The following is a 23,868-nucleotide window of genomic DNA, read 5'->3' as shown; positions in this document are numbered from 1 at the left end:
TAGTCCATTCCGGGAGTCTCGCGGGGGATCCTCAGCTTCGGCCCATCGCCGGCCGCGGGGGCCGCTCAGGTCCGTGTCCAAACTTGTCGCCAGCATGTGAAGTAAGCCGGCACTCACTCTGCAACAGGACACCCTGCGAGCTGCGGCCTTCCATGGAGGCCGCCGCATTCCCTGCGTGCCTTAATGATTTCCTTGTCGCTCTTCCTCAGGAGACCTCCCAGAAGGGAGCCGCCGTCCCTCACACCCTGCGCCGTTGTGGCGTGTGGCTCCCGCATGCGCTTCTGGGAGCCTCGTTTCAGTATTTTTTACAGCCTTATGTTTATATAACTTTTTCTTCTTTTTCCCTGTTAGTGTTTATATTCTAAAAAATACTAATTAATCATATTTCACATTTATCGTTCTAGGCTCTTCTGCTTAATTAAAATGCTCTCATGTTTTTATACATTTTCAGCATAAACTGTGAAAATGCTTAAAACATCGCCAGCGTGCATCCATCCTTCCATCTGGCAGCCGCTTATCTAGTACCAGGTCACATGGACCAGGAACACTTTCGCAAATTAAAAAGGGATTTGTAATCAGGGTTCTGATTTCCCAGAGGAACCCTGCTTTTGTACCCTGGGGAGGGTCTTTATTCTCCTGTAGAATATGCTTCCCCAAACCTTGACTCCCGACCCCACACCCAGCTGTAGGCCGTTCTGAATCTGATGCCTGTTTTGTCTCCCTGTGGCCGTTTTCCCTCCATGCTGCCACTAAAATGGCTGTCTGTTGTTTTGTTTTGAAACCCATTTCCACTTCTGTGCCCAAATAAAGCTCCTATTCCTTTCATCCATCCCTGTTTCACATTTGACATCCCACCCAGGGAAAGTCTAAAACCATATTAACTCTATAATTATAAATATTCTGCTATTTTCACTACACCTGTTACAAACGTATTTATGGCATTTAAAATACACTGTTTTAGTCCCTAAATAAAAGCCATTCGAAATGGGTGCTGGTCTCCCGCAGGGGTTTCTTGTCTCCCTTCCGCTCTTTGGCTTTTGGGGAGGGGTTGTCATTGTGCCGTCACGGCAGTAAGGGTGCCCAGTACCAGGGAGCAGCAGTGACCCCTGCTACTTGCAGATGATTTTATGCTTTTGACCTCGTCCAGTCAGGATTGAGCGTGTGCTTTGGTGATTTAAAACCGATTGTAATAGGTATGAGAATCTGCACCCTCAAATCTGAGGTCATGGTGCTCTGTCACAAAGTAGTGGATTTCTGCTTTCAGGAGAGGGGGATAGTTCTTCCAGGAAATGCAGCATCATACCAGACCATCAGGAGGTGCTGGTAGCTAGCAGAAATAACTGGGCTTAACCCAAACTGCTTTCCAAAGCATGTGAGTCAAGTATGGATCTCCTGCTGAAAAGAAATGCATTTGTATGACCACTTTTATAATATAATTTGTATTATGTACACAAGCTGGAGGTAATAAAGACTGCGATAAAGAAAACAGCCCTCACAATAAATCAGTTTCATTAATTACCCTAAAACACCTCACCTAAATCTGTAATTAATCAAGATGGTCTTGCCAAATTTTGCCTCAATTAAGCATTTGGCTTGCACATCCTACAAAGTGCCCGTAAGTGTGTCTGTAACGGCTTTGTGTTTTTTTTTTACTAGCACATCCACAACCACTACAAGAACTGTTCAATTCTTTAATTAGTATGAGAATAATTAGAGCTTCCATCTTGTCAACTTTTACAGTTCCGAAGAGCAGGAGTGTGTGAAGGGGGTCGGGACTAAAAGTCAGGACAGCTTGGCAGGTAATTTATACTCTGATTTGATCAGGTCCGTTTTTTGACAGAACCCTGTAGAAATACTACTGACCTTGGCTGAAGAGTTTGCTTTTTTAATCTTTTTGATTTTTTAAATAAGTAAAACCTCGGATTGCGAGCATAATTCGTGCTGGAAATGTGCTCGTAATCCAAAGCACTCGTATATCAAAGCGAATTTGCCCATTAGAAAAAATGAAAACTCAGATGATTTGTTCCAAAAAATTTCATATAAAAATAATACCAGTATTGCAAGACCTCGCTCGTTTATCGAGTTAAAATTTATTAAACATTATTTGCTCGTCTTGCAAAACATTTGCAAACCAAGTTACTCGCAATCCGAGGTTTGACTATACTGTGCAAAATAAAAATGTATATCTTTGCAATATACTAGCAGTCATCCATCCATCCATCCATCCATCCATCCATCCATCCATCCATTTTCTTAAACTAGCCTCATAAAAAGAGATCTCTGAAATGTGACAATCATTACGAGGTCTAAACATTCAACAAGTAAAGGCTTTCTATCCATTTTCCAACTGCTCACACAGTACGGGGTCTCGGGGGGGGGGGGGGGGGGGGGGCAAGGAGGCTCAGGGTACAAGACAGGGGACACCCTGGATGGGATGTCATTAGATTTCATTTTGATTCTGCCCAGTTTTTTATGTAATGGTTCTATCCTATTAAAAATTAAACTCTTTAATATGAGTGTGAGTTTTATTCACCACAGAGGTCAGATCTTTTTCAGGCAAGTATTTAAAAATAATCGATTGGATTAGTTACCCAAGTTTAAATAATGATATCCATCCACCAGCCCATCCCATTTATACTGTAAGATATATGTGTAATTTATGCATTAATATCTATATATGTATTTAAGAAATACATGAATGCTCAATCGTTTTTTAGCATTTCTGTATAAAATTTGTATTGGGGCAAATCTAATCATGGCCTTCAATTGGGATTTTTCTTCACCTGGACGAGTAATTTCAAAAACGAATGAAGAAAATCCATCGACTAGATGAACAGTTTTGTTTCCAACAGATGGTATAGCCAGGCATCGTTTGCTTAAACACTGCAGTTACACACTACAGATCTATCTGCTCAAAAAATTAGACAAGAAATAGGTACCGCATTTGCATAACAGATTTGATAGTCAAAGTAGTTTGGGCCTTAAGTTCCTTTTACATTCAAGGCTTTGTCGTAGCCCATAAATTTGGATGACATTTCTCAAAAATGATGCGTGTCACCTATAATTCTACACTTTTATGTATTTATAAACAAATATTTTAGATTAGCTGACACTGACACAACACTGTTATACTAAAATTTATCGGCTCAGGTCCTTAACTAGCAGGTTACTTGCTGTACATGCCTGTTTTTTTTTGTTTTTTTTAAATGAGGAATGTGCCATGTATGTAAAGCGACCTCCAAACACTGAGGGATGCTTCGCAGGGCCTCACCTCTTACCTTTACTTCAGCTGAACTGGAAAACACTTTTCTCCAAAGTGCAAATCGCAGCAGCCTTGAGTGCCAGGGCCAGAGTGTCACCCCATGCGTGAAGACGGCGGGGATTCTGGCAGCGTGGGGCACTAAGACTGCACACCATCACTTCAAGGTGCAGAACCACAGTTACAGCAGCACAGCGGGCCAGCAAGGATGTGGCGAGGGCACCCGCACCTATCAAATAATATGTTCCTGCGAAGTTGGGGGGGGGGGAAAGGACACTGACTCTTGGGAAGCATGAGCCAGGATAAAGGTCTTTGTTTACAGGAAAAACTTTGCAGAACGGAGCCCAGCAGACACAAGCGAACAATGTGCCACTTAGGTAACAGAGCGGCGTATGTGCATCACGTCACAGCGCCGACTGCATGAGCAAAACCACTCGATCAATGGGATACCTCTTTGAAATAGAACTCGGGTCATACCTGCAGGATAGGAAGGGGAGACGGGTTCAACTGGCCCTCCAAACCAGAAGAGGCCACTTCAACTGTGTTCTCAGGAAGGGGCCATGAGGCCTGCAGATGCTGTGGGCGGAAGAGGTGCTCGCTGCTTGTTGCCACTGTCTGCCATTGTCCTTAACTGCTAATCCGGTACAGGATCACGGAGATTCTGGAATCTTTCCCAGCAAGAAAGGGACTCAATAATGGGATGCTGGTCCATCTCAGGGTACAACACACATGTACACTATGGGCAATTTGGAATCGCCAATTTGCCTAACTAGATACACTCTAAGCTAGTAAACCAGAGTACCCGGAAGCAACCCACGTTAACACGAGTAGAACATACAAATGGTGCACGCAGAGAGGTGGTGGGATTTAAACCCCGCAACCCTGGAGGTGTGAGGCTACAGCGCTACCCACTGCGCCTTCTGTCATTGAGACCAGGCAGAGCAGGAAGCAGGAAGGCTGTCCGCTGCCTAGTTTGGCGGTAATCAGCTTTCGCAGACCGCAGCTCAGGGTTTTGCCTCCCAGGTGGCGTGTGGCTGCCATGAGTCACCTGCCCCCCGTTCCGAGGCACAAGGGAAGCTAGGTGACGCCATGTTCCTGCTAATGTGAACATTAACAAGGAACCAACAAGGAGTTTGGGCTCAGTTTACCTCACAGCCATGGGCAAATTTGTTCCTACGGTGCTGCAGACGTTTTTCTGGTGACAACAAAGCTCTCACATAACACCGGGTACGCCGAAGCTCAGGGCCGACGCCGTAGGCTGACTGCCAGGCTAATCACGTTTGATTGGGCCCCGGTCTCCGTCTGGAGCCACTCAGGGTGGGGCTAGCACATGGGAAGCCGGCTGCCTGTCTGCCTGGTGCTCAGATAGCAAATTAATTCTTATCTATGCCAAAGCCACACATATTTTAACAATTAAACTTGGTGGTTAAAGAGGGAATTTCATCGCCTGGAGTCACTCGCACTGCTGACGCTGCCGCCTGGGCAGGCCGCTGTTGACTCATGAATCCCTTCCACTCAAACAGTCTTGGGAATGTTGACGGGCCCCTGGACAACAACTGGGACCATGATGCGGTCTGAATGTAAAATCAGACAAAGTAAGTCGAGTGTAGCTACTTGCTAATTTTGCCTGCATCACGCCTGTTGCACCCCTACCTGTGCCACCGCATTAAAAAATGCGTGGACGCATTGCTGCTGTCACTGCAGCTGTCTTTACTGCTGCTGTAGCTCTCATGGCAAAGGATGTGACATCAGAGATGTGACAAATGGGGCAGTAGATAGCAAACTGCAAGGATGTCAACTTCAAACCCATAGGCTGATGTGTTGATGTGAGGTCACCACATTAAAATACCAATGGATGATGCTCCTTAGGATAAAAAACAAGAATATGAAAATGTGAGGCTGAAGCAAAGAACCTCGCTTATTTACAACTGAAAATTGTTACTTTGAATATTTTGCAAAGTTGCATTGAAATGTATACTCATGCCTTGACTCTGGAAGAAGGTGTCTCACCTGTTCCCTTCTGCAGCCGAGCTGTGATGATTTGCCAGGAGAGACAGGGATCACCAACCTGTCTGTACATGGACAAACATGTCCGTGACAAAATGCTTTGACAGAGTAAAAAAAAGAAAACAATGTAGTCTATGTTTTTCAATGTCATGTCCGTAGTAAAAAACTGCATTTTCGTCAAAACATTGATCAGAATTTACCCTGGTGTTGGCCCCTGGATGCAAATATACATTTTTATTTTGGACAGTTTGCCAGCGGCATTTGCCAATCCATCTGCCTCAGGTGAGGCTGTCCCGGCCGGCATTCGTCTGCCACGAGGTCACCAGTCATTGCCATAACAGCTCAGGCATCGTACACAGTGTTCCCTTCCGACGACGGCAGGAATCCAAAACAACCAAGATTGCATAGGTACGTGAAGTATGTGCACGTTTAGATATGAAGGCCATTATCTATGTGGGCAGGGTGGAGACAGTGCTGCTGTTATGACGGCAGGAAGGGCACAGACTCGGGTGGTGAATCAGGCAGGGGTACACCGGGGCATTCCAATCTGTACCCGATAGCACCTGAGGGAAGGGTGAAGGATTGGTGGTGAAGATGACGAGAGGGCGGAGTCTCATGATGGGACGCAGTGCGTGATCCGTGCGAAGTGTGACGCTCACGAGCAAGACAAATGTCTGTGATGCGAACCGATCAGATTAAAGTACAAGAAAGACACAACCATCCTTACATGATCGGACAATCAAGAAAACAATAGTGTGGAACGGTCTTACGCATTCCCAGGAGGCAGCTCCGGCAAACCTTATCTTGCTCCCCATGAGGAACAGAAACACACCCATATATAAGTTTTGTGGTCAGAGTGCAGCCCGTTCAGCACTCTTATGATTACCCTGCCAGCCACGGGATTCAAACCCACAACCTTCCAGACATTGTCACACCAACCCCCTAAATGACTGACTGATAGCTACGTGTCATTTTCTGCAAATGAAAACTGGGCGCCCTGGTCCAACAGCCTCTACCCCATCCAATCCAGGAGCCAGAGTAAGGAAGTGACAGCCGCTGGGGTGGGTGGGGTGCAGACACTCTAAATCTGAAGGCAAATGTGGCAGAAATGTGAAAAGAGCAATCCCCGATAAATCAACACCTACCACGTCAAGCATCCCGAGAAGGATTCTCACGCTGAAAAAATTTGAGATGTATTAAAAGCTCAATTAAAAACCATGATGATCAGAGAAAGGTTGACATGCCTTTAATGCAAATGTACTTATGCGTCTACAGCAAAACCCACTCCGGATATATAAATACCATTTATTGCACAGTCTATGACCACACAGTCACTGTTCCCAGGAACCTGTAGTCTACGCCACGTGTGAAAGTGTCGTTGTCCATGGATAGTAAGGCTGACGGCGCCCCCCCCCCCCCCCCCCAAAGCAGCTCGAGCTCTCCGCGGTCCTGCCTGGCCTGTCAACACGTCGGAGGTCCTGCTTCGATTACGATTTAGCTTCATGCAAACGAGGACCAGCGGGAAAGCAAACACTCTAAGCCCTGGGTCAACATCACTTACCGCCGAGAGGGAGGAAAAAAATCCAGCAAGAACAGCAGAGTGCACTCATGCTCCAGGGACACAGGAAGCTTCTCCGTCTGGGGGGGCGGGGGGGGGGGGGGGGTTCTGTTTGCATAGCTTCGTACGCCGTCAAGCCGGGAGACGCAGCCACAGCTCTGGGAAACGGTGAAGACAGCGAGCAAGATCCTGCCAAAGTCAGACCTTTCACCTTTCACCAGAGTGACTGACACAACGACCCAGCAGTAGTGCTTCACAAGACCAGGTCCCGGTCTCTGCCCACCAGCGAGTCAGGACAGAGTGAGGTCACATAGGTGTGGGAGCTGAGGCAATGCGATAACAAGGACAAGAACTGCTTCTCCATGAATGCAGTGTGTGAAGTACATCAACACGTGTTAAAGGACTTGCCCACCAAAGGCTTTTCAGGGGTTTTGCAGAGAAACTCCACGAAGATATCACTTTGTACGGCCGGATTTGATTGGCCAAGAGGGCGGAGGACTAGTTAGGCAGTTCCTTTTTATTTATAAATTTTTTTTTAAAGAAAACTTCCAAATAATATATTATCCATTGATGCTGTCAAAAGTTAAACTATTTCATAAACAGGTCAGATTTCGAAAACCACAAAAAAAGCTATTTTATATGTAAAATATACTCTCCAGCTAAACCTGGCTTCTTTAAAAGTGTCCATTTATTAAAAACTGAACCAACTAATAATTTTCATTAAAAAACAAGCTTGAATCACACAAGCCTCATTGGTCACCCATAAGCTGGTATCCCTGCAGCAACTGAGAGCTTTACAAATAATTTTCCTAACACGAAAACCAATTTTTACAGTCAACCACATAGCTCAGATGGCGGTTGTAACACTTGAAGATACACCATTACACCTAGTGGTTAATATTTAATCAGACATTAATGTTTTAGATCCATTCAGAAGTTCACACCCATGAACTCTGCAGAATAGTCCATTAAACTAATGATTAACAGCTTTAAGATCCTGTGGCTCACTCAGATTGAACGATGAAATATATCCAAATGAAACACAGAGAGTTCAGTTCGATTAGGCAGATTTAGATTTATATCACTCGCAGCACCCATTTCAGCACAGGTCGGGGGGGGTGGTAGTGAACACAGGCTGTCAGTGCGCCTAGACTGTCCAGGGGAAGCTGCCCCCAGAGGGTTACATCCTGCGTTATCTGGAAGGCTCCAGAATCACTTCCGCTCAACGTTAAAGCTGAGCCAGCAAATGAGGCGGTGAACGGGATTAAGAAAGAAAGAAAGAAAAAAAAAAAAGCTTCCGATATGGATTAGCAGGGAAAAGAAATATCTATTATTCATTCGTCCAGCTTCCATAACCGCTCATCCAGTGAAGCGTCTCTGTGAGCCTGGACCCTATCACAGGAAGCAGAGGGCCCCAGGCAGGGGGGACCCTGGATGGGATGGCAGTCCATTAAAGGGCACACACTCACCATCGGCATTTCGGAGCCACCAGTTGTCCGGAACGCGTTTTTGGAAGACTGCAAATAGGGACAATGACACAGACGACACCGGACTAACGGCCTTCGAGGGGTAACCCTGAAGTCAGTGTGTCCCCGGAAATGAGCTATTCACACAGCAAAAGCCATTCAACACACACACACACACAGCATCTGAAAAAGAGCAAACAAGACGACTTTTGTGTAAGTTTAATATGTAATAATGAAACCATTAAATATGAACATTTCTGAAGAAATGCCCTTCAAAAGGTGGTTGCTTTCTGTCTTATAAATACCAAGGATCTGCTGTACAATACAAACAGTTTAATCATTTAATTAGCAGTCAATATTAACTTCTAGTTTAGCACATTTCTGCATATAGAAATGGAGGGAAAAACACCTAAGAGGAGGAAAAGGGGGAAAAAAAGCCAATTGGTACAAAATAATCGTCCTCATCATCGCAATAAACTCATAAAAAAGGTGCGCGTTTTATACAGAGGATTTGTAACCAGAGAGGGCTTGTAAACTAAAAGGAAGACGCACGGAAAAACGTCGAACTGTCACATGTATTGCATATGTTTTTGCTCTAAGGTGTTCTGTGGGTTAGTAGATGACCTAAGCATATTTGCATGACGGTAAGAATTGCATACGACATTTATTGTGAAGCTTGAAGCACAAACCGTTGGAACAAACGTCACATTTTTTTTTTTTATGTCAATAGGCGACCTAAAGCACATCTCTCCCCTCATTCCGGAACTTTTTAAGACACTTGTTTTTAACCGCCCATAAAAAATAATAATAATAATAAAAAAAAATTCTGAATAGAAAACAAAAGTCAAAGTTTATGGAAGAGAGAGGAAATTGCATCAGACCACCGTGCGACTGGGAGAATAAATTAAATGCAAGAGGAGAATGGAGAAGCTTCACATTTTTAAACCTTATGGAGACTTTGATACAGTGAAAAATTTTCTGGAAAAAAAAGAAAAAAAAATAACTAAATTCGGCAGTGCCATATTGTACAAGGCATTTGTTGGCATAGTTTATTTAAACTGTATCCTTTTACAGTTAATATATACGTCTTTATTTATACATATATATTTCTTCCAAACAAATATTCAAAAAGGGAGACTCACTTCCCACATCGATCCTGCAGAGTCTGCTTCCAGAGTTTGTGCGTGATCGAGTTTGCGTTTCAGAGTCAGACTCTGCCAGTGGGCGTCGGAGACCGGTAACTCTGCGTTAAGGCCCCAGTCTCTGGTCCCAGTGTGTTCTCATTAGATCCAGTGGACATCACGGATGTAAACATCCCATCCTGGCCTCGCCGCCTTCATCAGTAGCTCAAATCAAGTGTAAGAACAAATGAAAGAGTCAAGTGCAGTCGGAAAACATCCACGGTAACAATTTTTTCATTGTTTTTTTTGTGTTTTTTTTTGCAAGTTAATAAATGTTCGGCGTTAGTCTTTACAGTGAATAATACAGATATTCACAAAATTAAAGAAACACGCAAAGAAAAGGTAGCAATACCATAGTATTACTAGCTTTATTTAAATAGGGTTAGAGCAGCACCGTAGCACTGTGCTACTCCTTGGGGTCGTACCCTGACCCGGTGTGGACGACCCCTGATAGATGCTCCTCCATCTTGATGGAGAAGTCGCTGTTGACAGTCTGAGTGCTCTCGTTCAGCTGCTGTAGCAGCTTGTCGTCTTCGTCGTTGGCCTGCTCCTCTTCTTCGTCCTCGTCCTCTTCCTCCTCCTCCTCCTCACCTAGGCCAACCGGGCCCTTGGGTTGACCCTGACGATGGCAAACGTAGAACCGCTGGTTCTGGAAGAACTTTACAATGGTGTGCTTGGGGAGATCCAGCTGGGCGGACAGGGTGTGGATAGCCTCCTCGTCGGGGTGGAGGCCCACATCCTGGATGAAGCTCTGGAGGATCCCCAGGGCCTCCAGGGAGATCTTGCCTCCGGGCCGAGCCTTATCTTCAGATGCCTCGGCGGGTGAGGCCGTAGACGGCTGGCGGGGAGGTAGGCCAGGCCCCGCCTGCTGTGGAGACTGCTGAAAGGGCTGCTGGGAGAGCGGGGCCTGGGGTGGGAGCTGCTGGGAGAGTGGGGATTGTTGCTGGTGCTGCTGGGGCTGATGGGATTGAGACTGGTGAGAAAACACACACACAGACAGAATGAAAGGGGGGCTCACTGGGATCCCCCCCAACCAAATGCCTCTGTGGCTCATCTTACAATCTGAACCAGTGACCCGCCCACTTTCCCGCACGGCCACCAATCAGATGCCACACAGATCACTTCTCCCCACAGGAGACAGACGGACAGATGCAGCGTCTTGCCTCTCTAATCGGAGGGATGAAGATATAAATGTGATCACAGGACACAGGCTGCATCAAAAGGTGCTCCCGTGTTGATGGCGATTACCCCAGTCACAGCAGCCCTGCCCCACCCTGCCCCACCCTGCCCCTGCTGGTGGCAGCCTTGCCTCGATTTCCATTCACATTCCCGAGGATTTATTGGCCGGAATAATATACAGTTAACATACTGTAGCACAGACATCCAGTCAAAACAACAACTGACTTAACTGTATTTTATCATTACGAATGTTAAACGCCATCTATCCATGTATGTGCTATAAGCATTTATCTAGTGCAGGGTTACTATAAGCCTGGAGCCAGGAGGCACAGAGCATGAGGCAGGAGACACCCTGGATGGCCTGTCAGTCCAATGCAGGGCACACAGTGTGAGTGGGATTACAGAGGGGGCGGGATTCGAGCCCCCGGTGAGGTAATCAAGCGAGGGAAGCAGAAGCCTGGATATCACACAGAGAGCCCCCCAGTTTAGAGAATAAAAGCCACAGAAACGAGAAAGGGGGCCGAAGAAGATCGGAGGCGTGGGGGGTGGAGGACTCACCTGAGTGGACTCTGGGGGCACGTGCAGCAGGTGGGGGGGGCCGCTCGGCGTAGTGCTGCTGGCCCACGCTGCTCTCCTGCTCGTAGATGGCATCGCGCTCCGCCTGCGGCAGGCTCAGAAAGCGCCGGATCATGGACAGGTTCTCCCACAGGGTGCGGTTCTCCGGGGACGGATCCTCCTTCCAGCGGAGCAGCTCACACAGCCAGCCCTGCGAGTGGGAGAGGGGCCAGGGCTCATCAGTAAATGGCACGTCAGACCTCCCATGGTCACGGAGCCCATTTAACCTCCTGATTGCTACTCAGAGCCTCTGGGCCTTGAAAGTTGTGCTGGGTGAAGGCGATGCCCAAAATAACTCATCATTTTAAAATAATCCAATAAAAATAACGAGTCTTGGGGGGTCCTTGTGAAGTACAGATCGCTCCACATAGCTGCAACGGCTGAAACAAGGTTGGGAAGCTCAGAGGGCTGGATTGTACCCAACTGTCAGACAGTCAGGTTTAACCTCCTTTCCATTGGTTTTTTTGTTGCATCTCATTGCATTAAACCAATCAGTGATCTGCCCACTCTCTTAAAGCGGGTTATTGGTGCCTCCTGAAATCTGCATCCCACAATCCTTTGCAAACAGGCTGTACATATGTATACACCCTTGACGTGAGTGGCATATCACATGATTAACCTCCATCCCGCTCAATTTTAACACTTTAAGGGGGTGTCAAGGTGGGAAGTTGACCTTTTTTTGTACTGGAGATAATGATAATAACGATTTGAAGTGCCTTTTCGAACTTTTTTGATGCCACAGCATGGAAGTTGAGCAGGATGTAAATAGTATTGTAGGAGCTCACATCCTGGGGGTGATGTGAGGGCCTATTTGCCCCCTGGGGGCTGGAGGAATGTTATATGTGGGTATGAATGAATAAACACAATATATAATTTTTTAATCATGTTTGTCACTAACCTCGGAGATGCCTTTGAATCATACAGGAAGATCAAATGGGTTGAATATCAGAGTAAGTTTGACACAAAAATACTCCCCATCCTGGTTGTGCAGGCATGTAATAACAGCAAGGTGGTGGGGGTGCATGGATAGGGGACAGTTAAGGAGGGAAAGGTGGGGGGGGCACAAAGGAAGAGGCCTCATATCTCATTTGCGAAATCCATACGTATGGGGTGGTGTGATGGGAGCGTTACGTGGCCCTTTTCCCCCCCAGCAGGTAAGACATTCCGTGTATAAAAGCCATCTCGCTACCTCAGCTGTGCACATCAACCCCTCCCCCGCTGACGGGTCCTGGGCAAGCCAGCTGTCCACGAGCAATTACACAGAGCGTTTGTGGGAGCCATTACGGAAGCCAGGACGAAATGACAAGACCGACCAAAACAAACAGTGATGGCCGTTCTGAGCAGAGTCTGTCCATTTGGTAAAGGGGGGGGGCGGGGGGTGCGGTTAAAAACACAGGCTGCACAGGAATGTTTTCCTCCATGACAGAGCAAGAACAATTAAAACCAAAAAGCCACATTAACCTAAGAGACAAAGCGATGCTGTTCCTTTTGCTGGCCCTGCGCCAGCGTCAGCAGACAGCATCACGCAGATGAATGCGGCGCATAACGTGCTGCGTCCAAAGCCCACGGCGGGCACCCGCCTGCCCGCCGTATCCCCCAACTGGGCCCTGTCGGCGGCCGGTGAAATGCGACCCGGTGTCGCTGGATTCTTATGGGCTGTTTGAGTCCAGTGAGGCTCAGAATTTAGTCCCGAATGGACACGTTTTTGCGGGAATCTTATTATGCAAATGTAAGAGCTCTGGGCGGTTATTCAAATTTCCTTGGCAGAGGTAGACTTTTGCAAGAACGGGAAGGGGAAAGGAAAAAAAAAGAAAAAAAAAAAAAGAAGAAGTGGGCCAGCGTCCTGACCCCCCCGTCGCCCTGAACTCCCAGTCAACCCCTTAAACGAGCACTCCAGCTGCGTGCTGGTTGCCCCCGACGACTCCTCCACCCACTGAGGTGCAAAGCCGTCACATCCGGTCCTGGCGGGGCGCCGGCTCACGCCTCCCTCGCAGGATTAGCGCGGAGGACACTATGCGGTTGCTGCCGTCCCTCGTGCCTCCTAGCGACGTCCGGCTGTGGGAGAGCTTCCGGAATTTTCCCTGGACGCATCCGTACCGAAGCTTTACAGCTCGCGCTCCTCAGTGCAGGTGTGGGGTAAGATGCCGTATGTGCCAACGGGAGACGGTAAAGACCATCAGAGTGTCTTACGGTCTATTTTGCTATTAGACGACACCCACAAAATCAAACTACAAGTAAGTGGAATCTCTTCATTTGAAACATCACCTTTATCACAAATGACTGCTGACAAATGCTGGGAGGAAAATCATCATAACAGCACTGCAGAGGTTTTATATTCTTTTCATATTTACCTTATTTATTTAGCGTATTCCCAAAGTGATATACAATTCACTCTGCCAACCCTGGGATTCAAACCAGCAACCTTCTGATGACTGGCACAGCGTCCTAACCTGCTGAGGCACACACCTCCACCTCACTTTGACCCGAGGACCTCAGCAGCCTGAGCAGTCAGTCACAGAGCCTACAGCTCACCAGCGGGAGCAAAGGCAAACACTGACAGCCACGTCACGAAAAGCGGACCTGAGAGCTACTTAATAACCACACCATTTGGAGTAAAATGTTTTTCATCTCCACACTCTGATTTAACTCTTCGAGCAAACCAGCAGTAATTCGGAAAGCAGCGATAAGATCCTACAGCTTTGACACGAGGAGGATGCATCAGATTGCTGCTAAGTTTGTGATGTTTCTGAGAACATGAAGTCAAGAATTAGTAAAGCAGACTAAATTTATAACACAAAGGAAGCTGGCTTAGTAATTCGATAAGGTAACTTTGCTGGGAAATTTGTAATTAATCCAGCACGTAACTCAATCCAGAACCACTCTCAAAGCGTTACTGGTGACCTGGACTTAAGTGGTGTGGGGGGGGGGGGTGACACAGGTGCACCACGCTGTACATTTAACTCAGCATCACGTGAAAGTTTAATGGCCTCGCGGGAGAGCGGCAGTGTGCTACTTTTCTGTGAAATCCAGCTACTCTGAATTGTGAGAAACCTGTGTGAGCCGTTTCCTAATCGGAAGAGCTGTTCAGTATTAAAGATGTAAGTGATGGTGGGGGCTGATACCAATTTACAAACCGGAAGAGAATGAGCAGGTGACCCCTCCCTTCCTCCCTCTCCTGTCTCTGATATGGGGGGGGGGGGGGGGGTTAGCAAGCACATCCAAAGGACATTTAACCGGTCACTCGGGGCATTGAGTGTTACTATGGCATGCTGTGCCCGTGTGACACTGGGGACGAGGAGAGAGGCAGGAAAACAAGTGAGCCTGGAGCAGGGCCTAATGCTTCCAGAGCGGCAGGGCCCTCGCTGAGCCTGGCAGGGCCCTCGCTGAGCCTGGCAGGGCCGCTTGCAGCAGCTCAATCGGAATATTTCATGGCGCATGGCAGCGGCGCGCTGAATGGTAATTATGACACATCTGATTAGGCGGGTGGGCCGCAGGCTGGGCGGGGGCCGGGGGGGGCTGCAGGTGCGACCTCGCGCGCTCCTGCACGCGTAAATAAAATTAATCACGAGCGAGGCGGCAGGGGGGGAGGAGGCGACGCTCAGCAGCGGCGTGCGCGGCGAGTCCTGGGGGGGGGCGGGGGGGGGCCCTAATGGAATATTTTCTCGGAGTCTAATAATACAGTTGGTATTGACTTGAGGTAATTAGGGGCATCATTAAAGCGCTTTTCCCCCTGCGTTTGCCTGCCTGATCAGATTAGCGAGTATGGGACTCAGAACAAGCCCTGTGTGGTCTTGCCAGGGGGGGGCGAGTGGGGGGTTCTACAGAAACAGGATCAAAATGGCACACCCCCCCCCCCACGTATCAAAGACTGCCAGGACATCGCAGTCCCTCCTTTACCTCATCTCAGCCCCACCTCTGCACAAGACAAAGAAACATCAGTGGCTAATTGAGACCTGTGCTGTCGTGTCGTGCCCTGTAGGGGGCGCCGCGGCTCACACGGCTTGGGAAGAAAGGACGCGGCACGAAGTGCCAGATAACATCGCGCTCCCAAAGGCTATGGCAACAGCAAAACCACGAAAGGGGGAGAAGGAAAGCAGGGTAGCACAAAGGAGCACGCGGGCAGACATGCTGGAGAAGCTGTGTGTGAGGACAGCGGGCGAGGGAGGGGGCTCATTCCAGGGACAGCTTGCTGTTGGGTAAAAACTCACGCGCTGAATTAATTATTCAAAAGTCCGGGGGTCTCCGGCTCGCTTAAAAACCGTGCCCCCCCCCCCCCCCCCCAAAGCACAGTGCGGCGATGGCTTCTGCTGGCCGTTTCTATGGAAACACTACACCCAAGCAACGAGATAAGTAGATAAATTGATTATTAAAAAAAAACCTGATGGCCGTTTCCCTACTTCGCCATGTCGGCTGGTCCACCCAACATGCACCCCGGCGCCCCCATGCACCTCCGTGGATGATGGCTGTCAAGGTAGGAAGTTGGGGAGGGCTGGCAGAGCCGACAATGTCTACAGACAATAACGTCACCTGGAAAGGCGCCCCCGGTTTTGGGCTGAGCCACCTCCCCAGTGTACGGGCCCGCTGAATGACATTCGCTGTTCCGTTGCCACAGAAACCGGTGTGAAACAACCCATCCTGCCCTCTGGGGTGGCGCTTATTTATTTATTTGGCAGATGCTTCTGTGTGGCAGTGCTGTGGTGCCTTCAGTAACTCATTCACTCCCCCCAACCCCCTGATCGAGCACAGGGGACAAGCGGCCGCTGCCCGTTAATTCAATCAACGTTCACCGCGCAATGGTACAACAGCACTTCCCTCACTCTGCCGTTGCCGCGGGCACCATCCCTTGACATTCGTCATTTGACGTGCATCGTATAAGTTGGGGGGTGGGGGGGTGAAAATAGCGCTGTCCCATGTGTGAGAAAGCACCAGCCAATGGGCAGACAGCACCCTGCTGCATTATCGCGACTCTGGGAGGTGGGGAGCGGTGTTCCGCAGGGGGCCGGGGATTCCGTAGGGGGCGCTCTTTGCCCTTCATCTGGTCAGGCTCCATTAGCACCCCGCTAATAACGAAAACCTCCTTGTGTGTGTGTGTTTGGTGGGGGAGGCTTTGGGAGGCCTCCAGGTGGCCCCCCCTGGGTTATGTGGGCTTCGCCCACGGCAACGCCAATCGCAGCGTGGAAATGATGGGGAGGTGGGGGCCGAGGTAGAACAAAGAGGGAGGAGGAGGAGGGAGGCCCACTCAGGGGTGGCGTGATAAACAGATTATTATTACAGTCACTGTTTACACGCACTGCCAGCACCGCTGGAAACAATAGGGTGCGAAGGCAGGATTGCAGGAAACTCTCTGAATTACCTCACGCACCGAGGTCTCATTACTGTTAGCAGGAGCAGCAGCAGCAGCATTAGCATTATAAAATTCCCAACTTTCCTTGAAGAAAACCCTATTTTAACCACACCCACTGTAGAGAGCCACCCACCACTAAGTGAACTCCCAGTCAAATAAGCCTGACGCAACAGCACCTTCAGCCCAAAAAATGTGACCTAATGGAGTGTCACAGGAAGAGGGGGAAAATATATTCATATATGCAGACAGACACACACACACACACACACACACCAACCACGACGTACAGCGTCCAACAAGCAGCGAACAGCTCAGTCCTGGAACATCAAGGCCCAGTGAGTCTGTTAACCCAAAGAGGAGACCATATGGCCAGGCCGGCCCTTTGAAGCGCGCGCGTACACACACACACACACACACACACACACACACACACACACACACACACACACACAGGACCCCAGGACTCGTAGTACCACGAGCCGCGATTGAATTCCTGCAGGAGGGGTGCCAAGGCCACTGGCCAAAAGCAGCAGCCTGGATGATGCCCCACCTCCCAACTGGCTACTGCCTTCCAGACCAGCGAGGATGGGGTGTGTGGGGGTGGGGTTCTCAAACAGCGTCAGCTGCAGGTGGAGCAGACATTAGCAGAACAAGTTGGGCGTGACATTTGCAGGACACCTCTTGACCGCAGACCTCATCGCATTCGTATGGGACACGCATTTCCACACCCTTCAGTCAGGGGGGGGGAAGAGCTTTACTTGGGAAAAATCTCCTCACCCCATCTCCTAGCATGGTCCGCTCCACCAGCTAAAACCCGCTACCCTCTCCTGCAGACCTTCCTGGGGTGGTCTACCTGCTACAACATGATATGGGGAGGGGGGGAAATCTCATGTCACCATGGCAACGGCATGTTGCAGATTCATGTTTCAAAACATCCAGGTACATGCAACTCATCGCCAAGACAGCACGTTTCCTGCGGGTCTCTGAGCATCTGAATGATGGACAGACCCCGAGAAGACAGGGACCGGGTCTCCCTGGAAGGGGTGCAGGGTGGGGGGGTGCGGGGGGGGGCGTACCTGGCTCTTGGAGGCGGCCACCTTCGCGAACATGGCCTGCGACACCTTGGCCCTTTTCATCTCCTGCTGGATCTCCTCATAGATGGAGGCGCTGATGTTGAGCACGCAGCTCTCCGGCTTGCCATTGCGCTCGGCGGGTAGTGGTGACGGCTTCACCTGGGCGACAAGCACCGGGGGGGGGGGGGGGGGGGGGGGGCAGGTCACACTGGGGGGAGTGGCTATCATGAGAAGCCGCGAGTTTGAGAGTGCTGGCGTGGGTACTCACAGGGGACACCCCAACAGGGACCCGGGGGTGCCAGTCATCTTGCCTGGTGCTGCCGCAGTCCTCTCTTCGGGGCTGGGGGGTAGAGAAAGGGCAACATTACAAAACCCATCGTCCCAGTACCACTCTGCGAAAATGTCCTCACAAGGCCAGCTCCCCTGGGGGGACGCGCCTGATGCATCCGGCACTGTATGACTGAACAACAGGGGGCATCCATTTTGGGGGGGGGGGGGACAGATTACCCAGACATAAGTTGTCAACATTTATACATCACTGGAGTATTTGTCCTGCTCATAATGAAGCTTAAATATTTAAAATGAGGACCACAGGCCATGCTGAGATTCTGGTCATCTGCAGGGTTCCACTCCAAACTATCCATCTGCAGGGAAGCTCAAGGGTTCAGACCCATGAGGTCGGGGGAGTGAGGTGGGCAGCCTGGGCTCCTGACTCCAAGGGAGGAAGATGGCATTTATCCGCAGTCTGGGGAGAACAGGCCCCAGTGACCGCCATTCCCATGCTAAGCAAACAGCCGGCAGCCTTCCGAAGAAGCTCATTCTAATTAATTAGTATTTTTTAAGTGTTCTTCAGCCTGCTTGCACATACAATAATGCTGTGTGGTTGGATGCCCCTACCTCCCTGATTCTCCCCCCCCCCCCCCCCAACACTCAATCCCTCCCCCCCCCCCCCCCCCCCAACGAGCCTGGGGTGTTTTCCTGTGACCAGCTGTCAGCCACACGCTGCTCTCTGGCACACAGGAAAACAACAAACCTGCCGGGAAGGCTGCCTCCACGTATAATCAAGTTATCCTTGAGCGACGGAGCGCTGGGAGCATGCTCAGAACACGCCACTGGCCGGGGAGGGGTGGGGGGCACTAGGGGGGGACGCGGCAGTACGACACAGAGGCCACCTGCACAGTTCCCACATCCCACGTCTGTAACTGGAGACTTTGGGGGTGGGAATCTGCAAGGGCTGTTAAAGGCAAAACCCCATAACATAATATAAAAAATACAATAGGTAGCAGGTATCCGCTGACCCACCCGTCTGACATCAGTACACAATTATCTGCGTTCGTTCTGACTGACCGACAAAGAAAGAGCAATGCATGAAAGTGACCTGCTGATTGCTGCGACAAACACCAGCCCCACACCATCCAACATGCCAACCCTAAACTCCCGCCATCCCCTAAACAGAAACTCAGCGCTAGAAGGCATCGCACTAGAACATTCTAGACACTCGTGAGCTAAAATCGCATCGAGAGCCATTGGGTTGCCAAACTTAAGCCATTATGTTCAGGGGATAAAGTCTCCACTTGTCAGGGAACGGAATTCGACTCTCCTCTGTCTGACTCCATCCGCCACACCATCCTGTCTACAGCCCACGTAGGTTCTGGGGGGTCCAATCCGCTTCACTGGCACTGTCCTGGGACCACAGCCTGTGCCGCGGAGGGCACAGAAGGACCCACTTCACGCGCGTTATAAAAAGAGGCTCTTCAACGGGTCGACGCGGGCGACCTCCCATCCCGCTCTAGGCCAGTGGCTTGGCAAAGCCACTTAAGTGGAAAAATTTGCCACGTGGCTTTTTAAAGAGCCACTCGAACCCTGGAGGCTGGGGAACGGTGGGGGTTGAAACATCAGCCAGGCAGTAATGATGTCCTGGTGAATCCACATGCTTGGGCGCAGGGCGGACAGGCGCACCAGCGCATCACTAGTATTGTTGTCGTTCAGTTTTAAAATTTGCTAAAAAAAGGCCGATTTTTAAAACAGTCATGCGATATTCGCCACTGTGGCTCAGCGGGTAGCAGCCTGGCCTCACGCCCGCAGGGTTGCAGGTCTGTGTCCCACCCCCAGCTCAGTGTGTGTACAGTTCTCCCAGTGTTGCCTGTCTTTGGAAGCTGAGAGGCTAACTGGCATCTGTAAACTGGTCAGTGTTGCCTGGGACAGGCTCCAGGCCCCCCCACGACCCCGGGCACATGCTAGACGGATGCATTTTTACCACATTTTTGTGCTTATAAGTTTTACTTAACAGTGATGGGTATATTTGCCAGGCAACTGTCCAATGAAAGGACAGCAGGCACAAAGAGGTGGGGGACAGAGGGGCGGGGCTGAGCCATACCTGGGCGGACCGGGGCGAAGGCGCGCTGAGGAGGGGGGCAGGACCCATGGCGGAGGCGGCAGTGAGGCTGCGTTCTCGCTCGTCCTGGTAGATGCGGTCTCGTTCGGCCTCGGGCAGCTGCAGAAAGCACTGCATGGCGCGCAGGTTTACCAGCAGGGACTGCGACGCCATCTTGGGGTCCTCCTCCTTACGCAGGATCTCAGACAGCAGGCCCTGGGGGGGGGAGAAAGCAAGTGACAAACTAAGTTAGAGCGTCAGACCTATTACAAATGGGGAGTAGGACATCGAGGGGGGGGGAGTGATAAAAACAGAAATGTATTGAAACCGGCTAAAGACTTAACTAAGCATCATTTTTAAATAACGATCAATAACCTTTACCAACATCAGTGGAATATGGTTTATAAGATATTTAAATATCTTTGTAATTTTAAAAAATGAGATGGCTCACCTTACCAATTTAAAAATAATAAGGTAATAATAAATGCTGCCCTGTGAACATTCCAGGGTGAAGCACAGCGGGGCGACTCTAAGGCAGCCTGACAACATCAGCGTCACACACCGGACTCGCGTCACTCTTCCAGGGGCTCTGATACAGCAAATGACTTACGGATCTGAAGACCGAGCCGAGGTACTAAGCTGGCGGGACGCATGACGGCTCCTCGGGACCGGCCTCGCAAGAAGCGTCAAAGCTGAACGGACACGTGTGATTGGATGACCGAACTAAACAATGTCTGATTGGCCAGAATCCTCGAGCTGCTGCACTACAATTGGTGAGAACTGTGCAGTACGAGAAAGGCTTTAGGGTTTGTTCACGGGGTGTGACGTACAAATAAGGAATATTGTTACTGACTCGAGAATCATAACAGAATTCAGGGCTGAATTTAACAGTTTAACTACTCATCCTTGATTAAATAAAGTGATTCATAATGGCGTGTTGATGGGGGTGTGGGGGGGAAGTCAGCGTACAGTCTTATCTACACGCCGTGAAGCTACATAATAACATACAAACTGCAAGCAAGTCGAGCTCTCGGTGGGGCAGAAGCCAAGCCAACTGGATGAGGAAGGGCCAACGGTGGGGGGGGGGGGTGGGGGTGCATTAAAACACAGCAGAAGAAATGCAGAGACTGTTAGGCAGTGTGGAAAACGGACTGAAGAAGACTGGCAATTGTAGGGGGTGGGGGGTGCAGGAAAGCCTGCCAGTCTGCACAAAACCACCACTGTTTGCCCACTGTTTCACTGCTGGGGGAGGTGAAGGAGAGAAAAAAAAAAAAGAAAAAGCTATTCCACTGATCCAGGAAGATTTTATCAGAAACATAGAACTTCAAAGGCGGATCGGGGAGCCGAGCTTTGCAGCGACTAGCCCAGGAAAAAAATCTGTAGAAACCATCTCTATCTGTAGCTTCTGCTGGTGGTACGTGACCGAAACACACACACCCCCCCCCCGTTCACCCGCCCCCTAGCTGGCGGCCGGCCAGGTGCGTTTTTTACTGTGGCGACATTCCTCAGTCTCACCGCCGTTGTCATGGCGCTGCATCTCGACAGGAATCGGAGGGTAAATTGTTCTAATAATTGCCTTTAATAACAATGCGAGGCTTCGCCTTGGTGCTCATGGCTCCTCCTCCACAGGCCTGTTTGCGTGGGCTAATTCCTGACTACTGTAGCGAAAGAATAAGAGAGAAAAGGAGGGGGAAATAAAATAAAAGCACCCCGCGGCATCAGCGAAAGACACGGGCGTGGCCCAGGAAGGTACCGTGACTTGGTCCTGTGCGCCCCCACCGTGCCCGATAAGCGGCTGAGATTGAGATACCGCCGCCGTGATCTGGAGGAGGCCAGTGAAGGGGACAGTGACACCTTGGCTGGGTGTAGCGTCACCACCGGCACCGGAAGACGACGCAGGTGTGCGAGCATAACTGACGCAGTTTGGGAAGATGCGCGTGTCGCTGAGATAAAACACGTGGGGGGGGGGGGGGGGGGGGGGTGACAGTGACTGTCTACCAGGAAACTTGCAAGGCGCTGGCATGATCTATGATTAAAAGGTGATTTAGGGGACGCTACGGCACTCGTGGGGCTGACAGAAAGACGACCGACGGCTCCCTGTCGGCGTGCTGGGTGATGCCATGTGACTCCCACAACAGGTATGAGAAGCAGCATCTGAGCATTAATAGAACCTGCTACATCATGATCGAACCTGAGGACAGAGTAAAGAGGACTGTTCTGGGATGCAAGTCTCACACACGTGTGTGAGAGAGAGAGAGAGAGAGAGAGAGAGAGGCAGCTGCGCACCTGTGTCCTGTTGAAGGCTACGCGGGCGAACACGGCCTGTGAGATGCCAGCCCTCTTCAGCTCGTCACGCACCCACTGGTAGATCTCAGACGAGACCTCGGAGTTGGCGGCCGCCGGCGGCTCCAGGGGCTTGCCGAGGCCACGGTTCACGGGCGGGTGGTTCAGGTACTGCTGGCTGAGCGACTGTTGGGCCAGGAGCCGGTTGACGGCGTACTGCTGGTTGAGGATCTGCGCCATGACCAGCTGCTGATTGACCAGCTGTGGACTGATGGGCGTGGAGACTAGGCCGGGGTGCAGGCCGGGCAGCTGGGCACGGACCGAGGGCTGGCCGCCGTGGGACAGGGGGGCGGGTGAGGACGGGTGCTCCGCCGTACTGCCCGGGATGGGCTGCTGGCTGTAACCCCCGTGGTTGGAGCTTGGCGGGGAGCGATCAGACAGACTGTCCATCTCCACTGAACAGGAAGAGCATGGGAGAGACAGACACACACATGAGCACAGCGACAGCACTGGCGAGACCCAAGCCAGGGCTGTTACAGAATTCTGGAACTCGTGGGCCACATGGACGAAGCGCAGTGCCAACAGTGCCGGGATACCGCCACTCACAGAACGGGGTAAAGACGTTAATCTCTGGCATCACAAGCAGATGGTGTCTAACTCTCCCAATCCAACAACAAGGAGTGTGAGACAGCAGCAAAGACCCAAGGAGGATGAGAAGCCAGTTAGGGGGATTTCTGGGTAAACTTCCACCAGAAGTTCCAGTGCGGTTTAGACAGTCACTGATAAGACGACGGCACTCTTACAGATAAATAAAAGGGCTGGGATTGTAAACAAAGCATTCTACACTAAGAGGGTCATAGATGTTTATCCTGAGGGCCACTTCACCATCACCGCTGATCCTAGAGGGCGATACCGCGGAAATTAAAGCATGATGTGTTTAGGATCAGGGGTTTAACGCAAACCGCTTGGGATACTTAGCGCAGGGGAAGCATTTACACCAACTGAAAGCTGGTACACAGCTATCAAACACACAGACAAGCATCAGCGGCTCGAACATCAGTCCGAACGTGGCGCCCCTCTTCTGATCACCGCGCAGGAGATGGCAGCGTCCATTCACCCGCAGAGGGGGAGACACACCTGATCTCCTTATTTGTGCCGTTAAGTATGTGCATAAACTTCAGGGGTGAAGCTTGATAGTAGCGGGTAGAATTTTGAGTGAGGAGGCTGGGATTCATTTCAAAACAAGCCAGCCCTGCTGATTTCGTATTTGACGTGGGTTTTCAATGGAAATGTTAAATACAGGGTGGAAGTAAAAAGCAAATGAAACAGGAAAGTGATCGTTTGCTAGTTCAGCACTTCAAACAAGAACGGTGAGTAAGAGGGAGAGATCGACCCCATGGGGACCCACGCATGCTGCGTTTATTGGTTAAAAAAAAAAACTTCAAAAGATGTAATATTCCAGCAGCAGTGTGTGTGTGTGGGGGGGGGGGGGTAGGAATAAGAACCCCCCAAACAATTACAAGCAAATA

The 23,868-nt window shown here is 50.1% G+C and overlaps 1 protein-coding gene across 1 annotated transcript in view; it reads right to left on the bottom strand.

The window, feature by feature from the left end:
* Nucleotides 1-8,494: 8,494 nt before the first annotated feature.
* satb1a (SATB homeobox 1a) overlaps nucleotides 8,495-23,868 on the bottom strand; it is a 28,534-nt gene continuing 13,160 nt past the window's right edge. The window contains 7 exon segments of the mRNA XM_048993836.1: nucleotides 8,495-10,444; nucleotides 11,209-11,247; nucleotides 11,249-11,416; nucleotides 17,686-17,841; nucleotides 17,951-18,022; nucleotides 20,060-20,272; nucleotides 22,343-22,794. Coding sequence (XP_048849793.1) covers nucleotides 9,878-10,444; nucleotides 11,209-11,247; nucleotides 11,249-11,416; nucleotides 17,686-17,841; nucleotides 17,951-18,022; nucleotides 20,060-20,272; nucleotides 22,343-22,794 — 1,667 coding nt within the window. The 3' untranslated portion in view covers nucleotides 8,495-9,877.

Source organism: Brienomyrus brachyistius, chromosome 23 (assembly GCF_023856365.1).
Source record: "Brienomyrus brachyistius isolate T26 chromosome 23, BBRACH_0.4, whole genome shotgun sequence".
Lineage (NCBI taxonomy): Eukaryota > Metazoa > Chordata > Actinopteri > Osteoglossiformes > Mormyridae > Brienomyrus > Brienomyrus brachyistius.
This window is presented reverse-complemented; position numbering and strand designations above follow the sequence as displayed.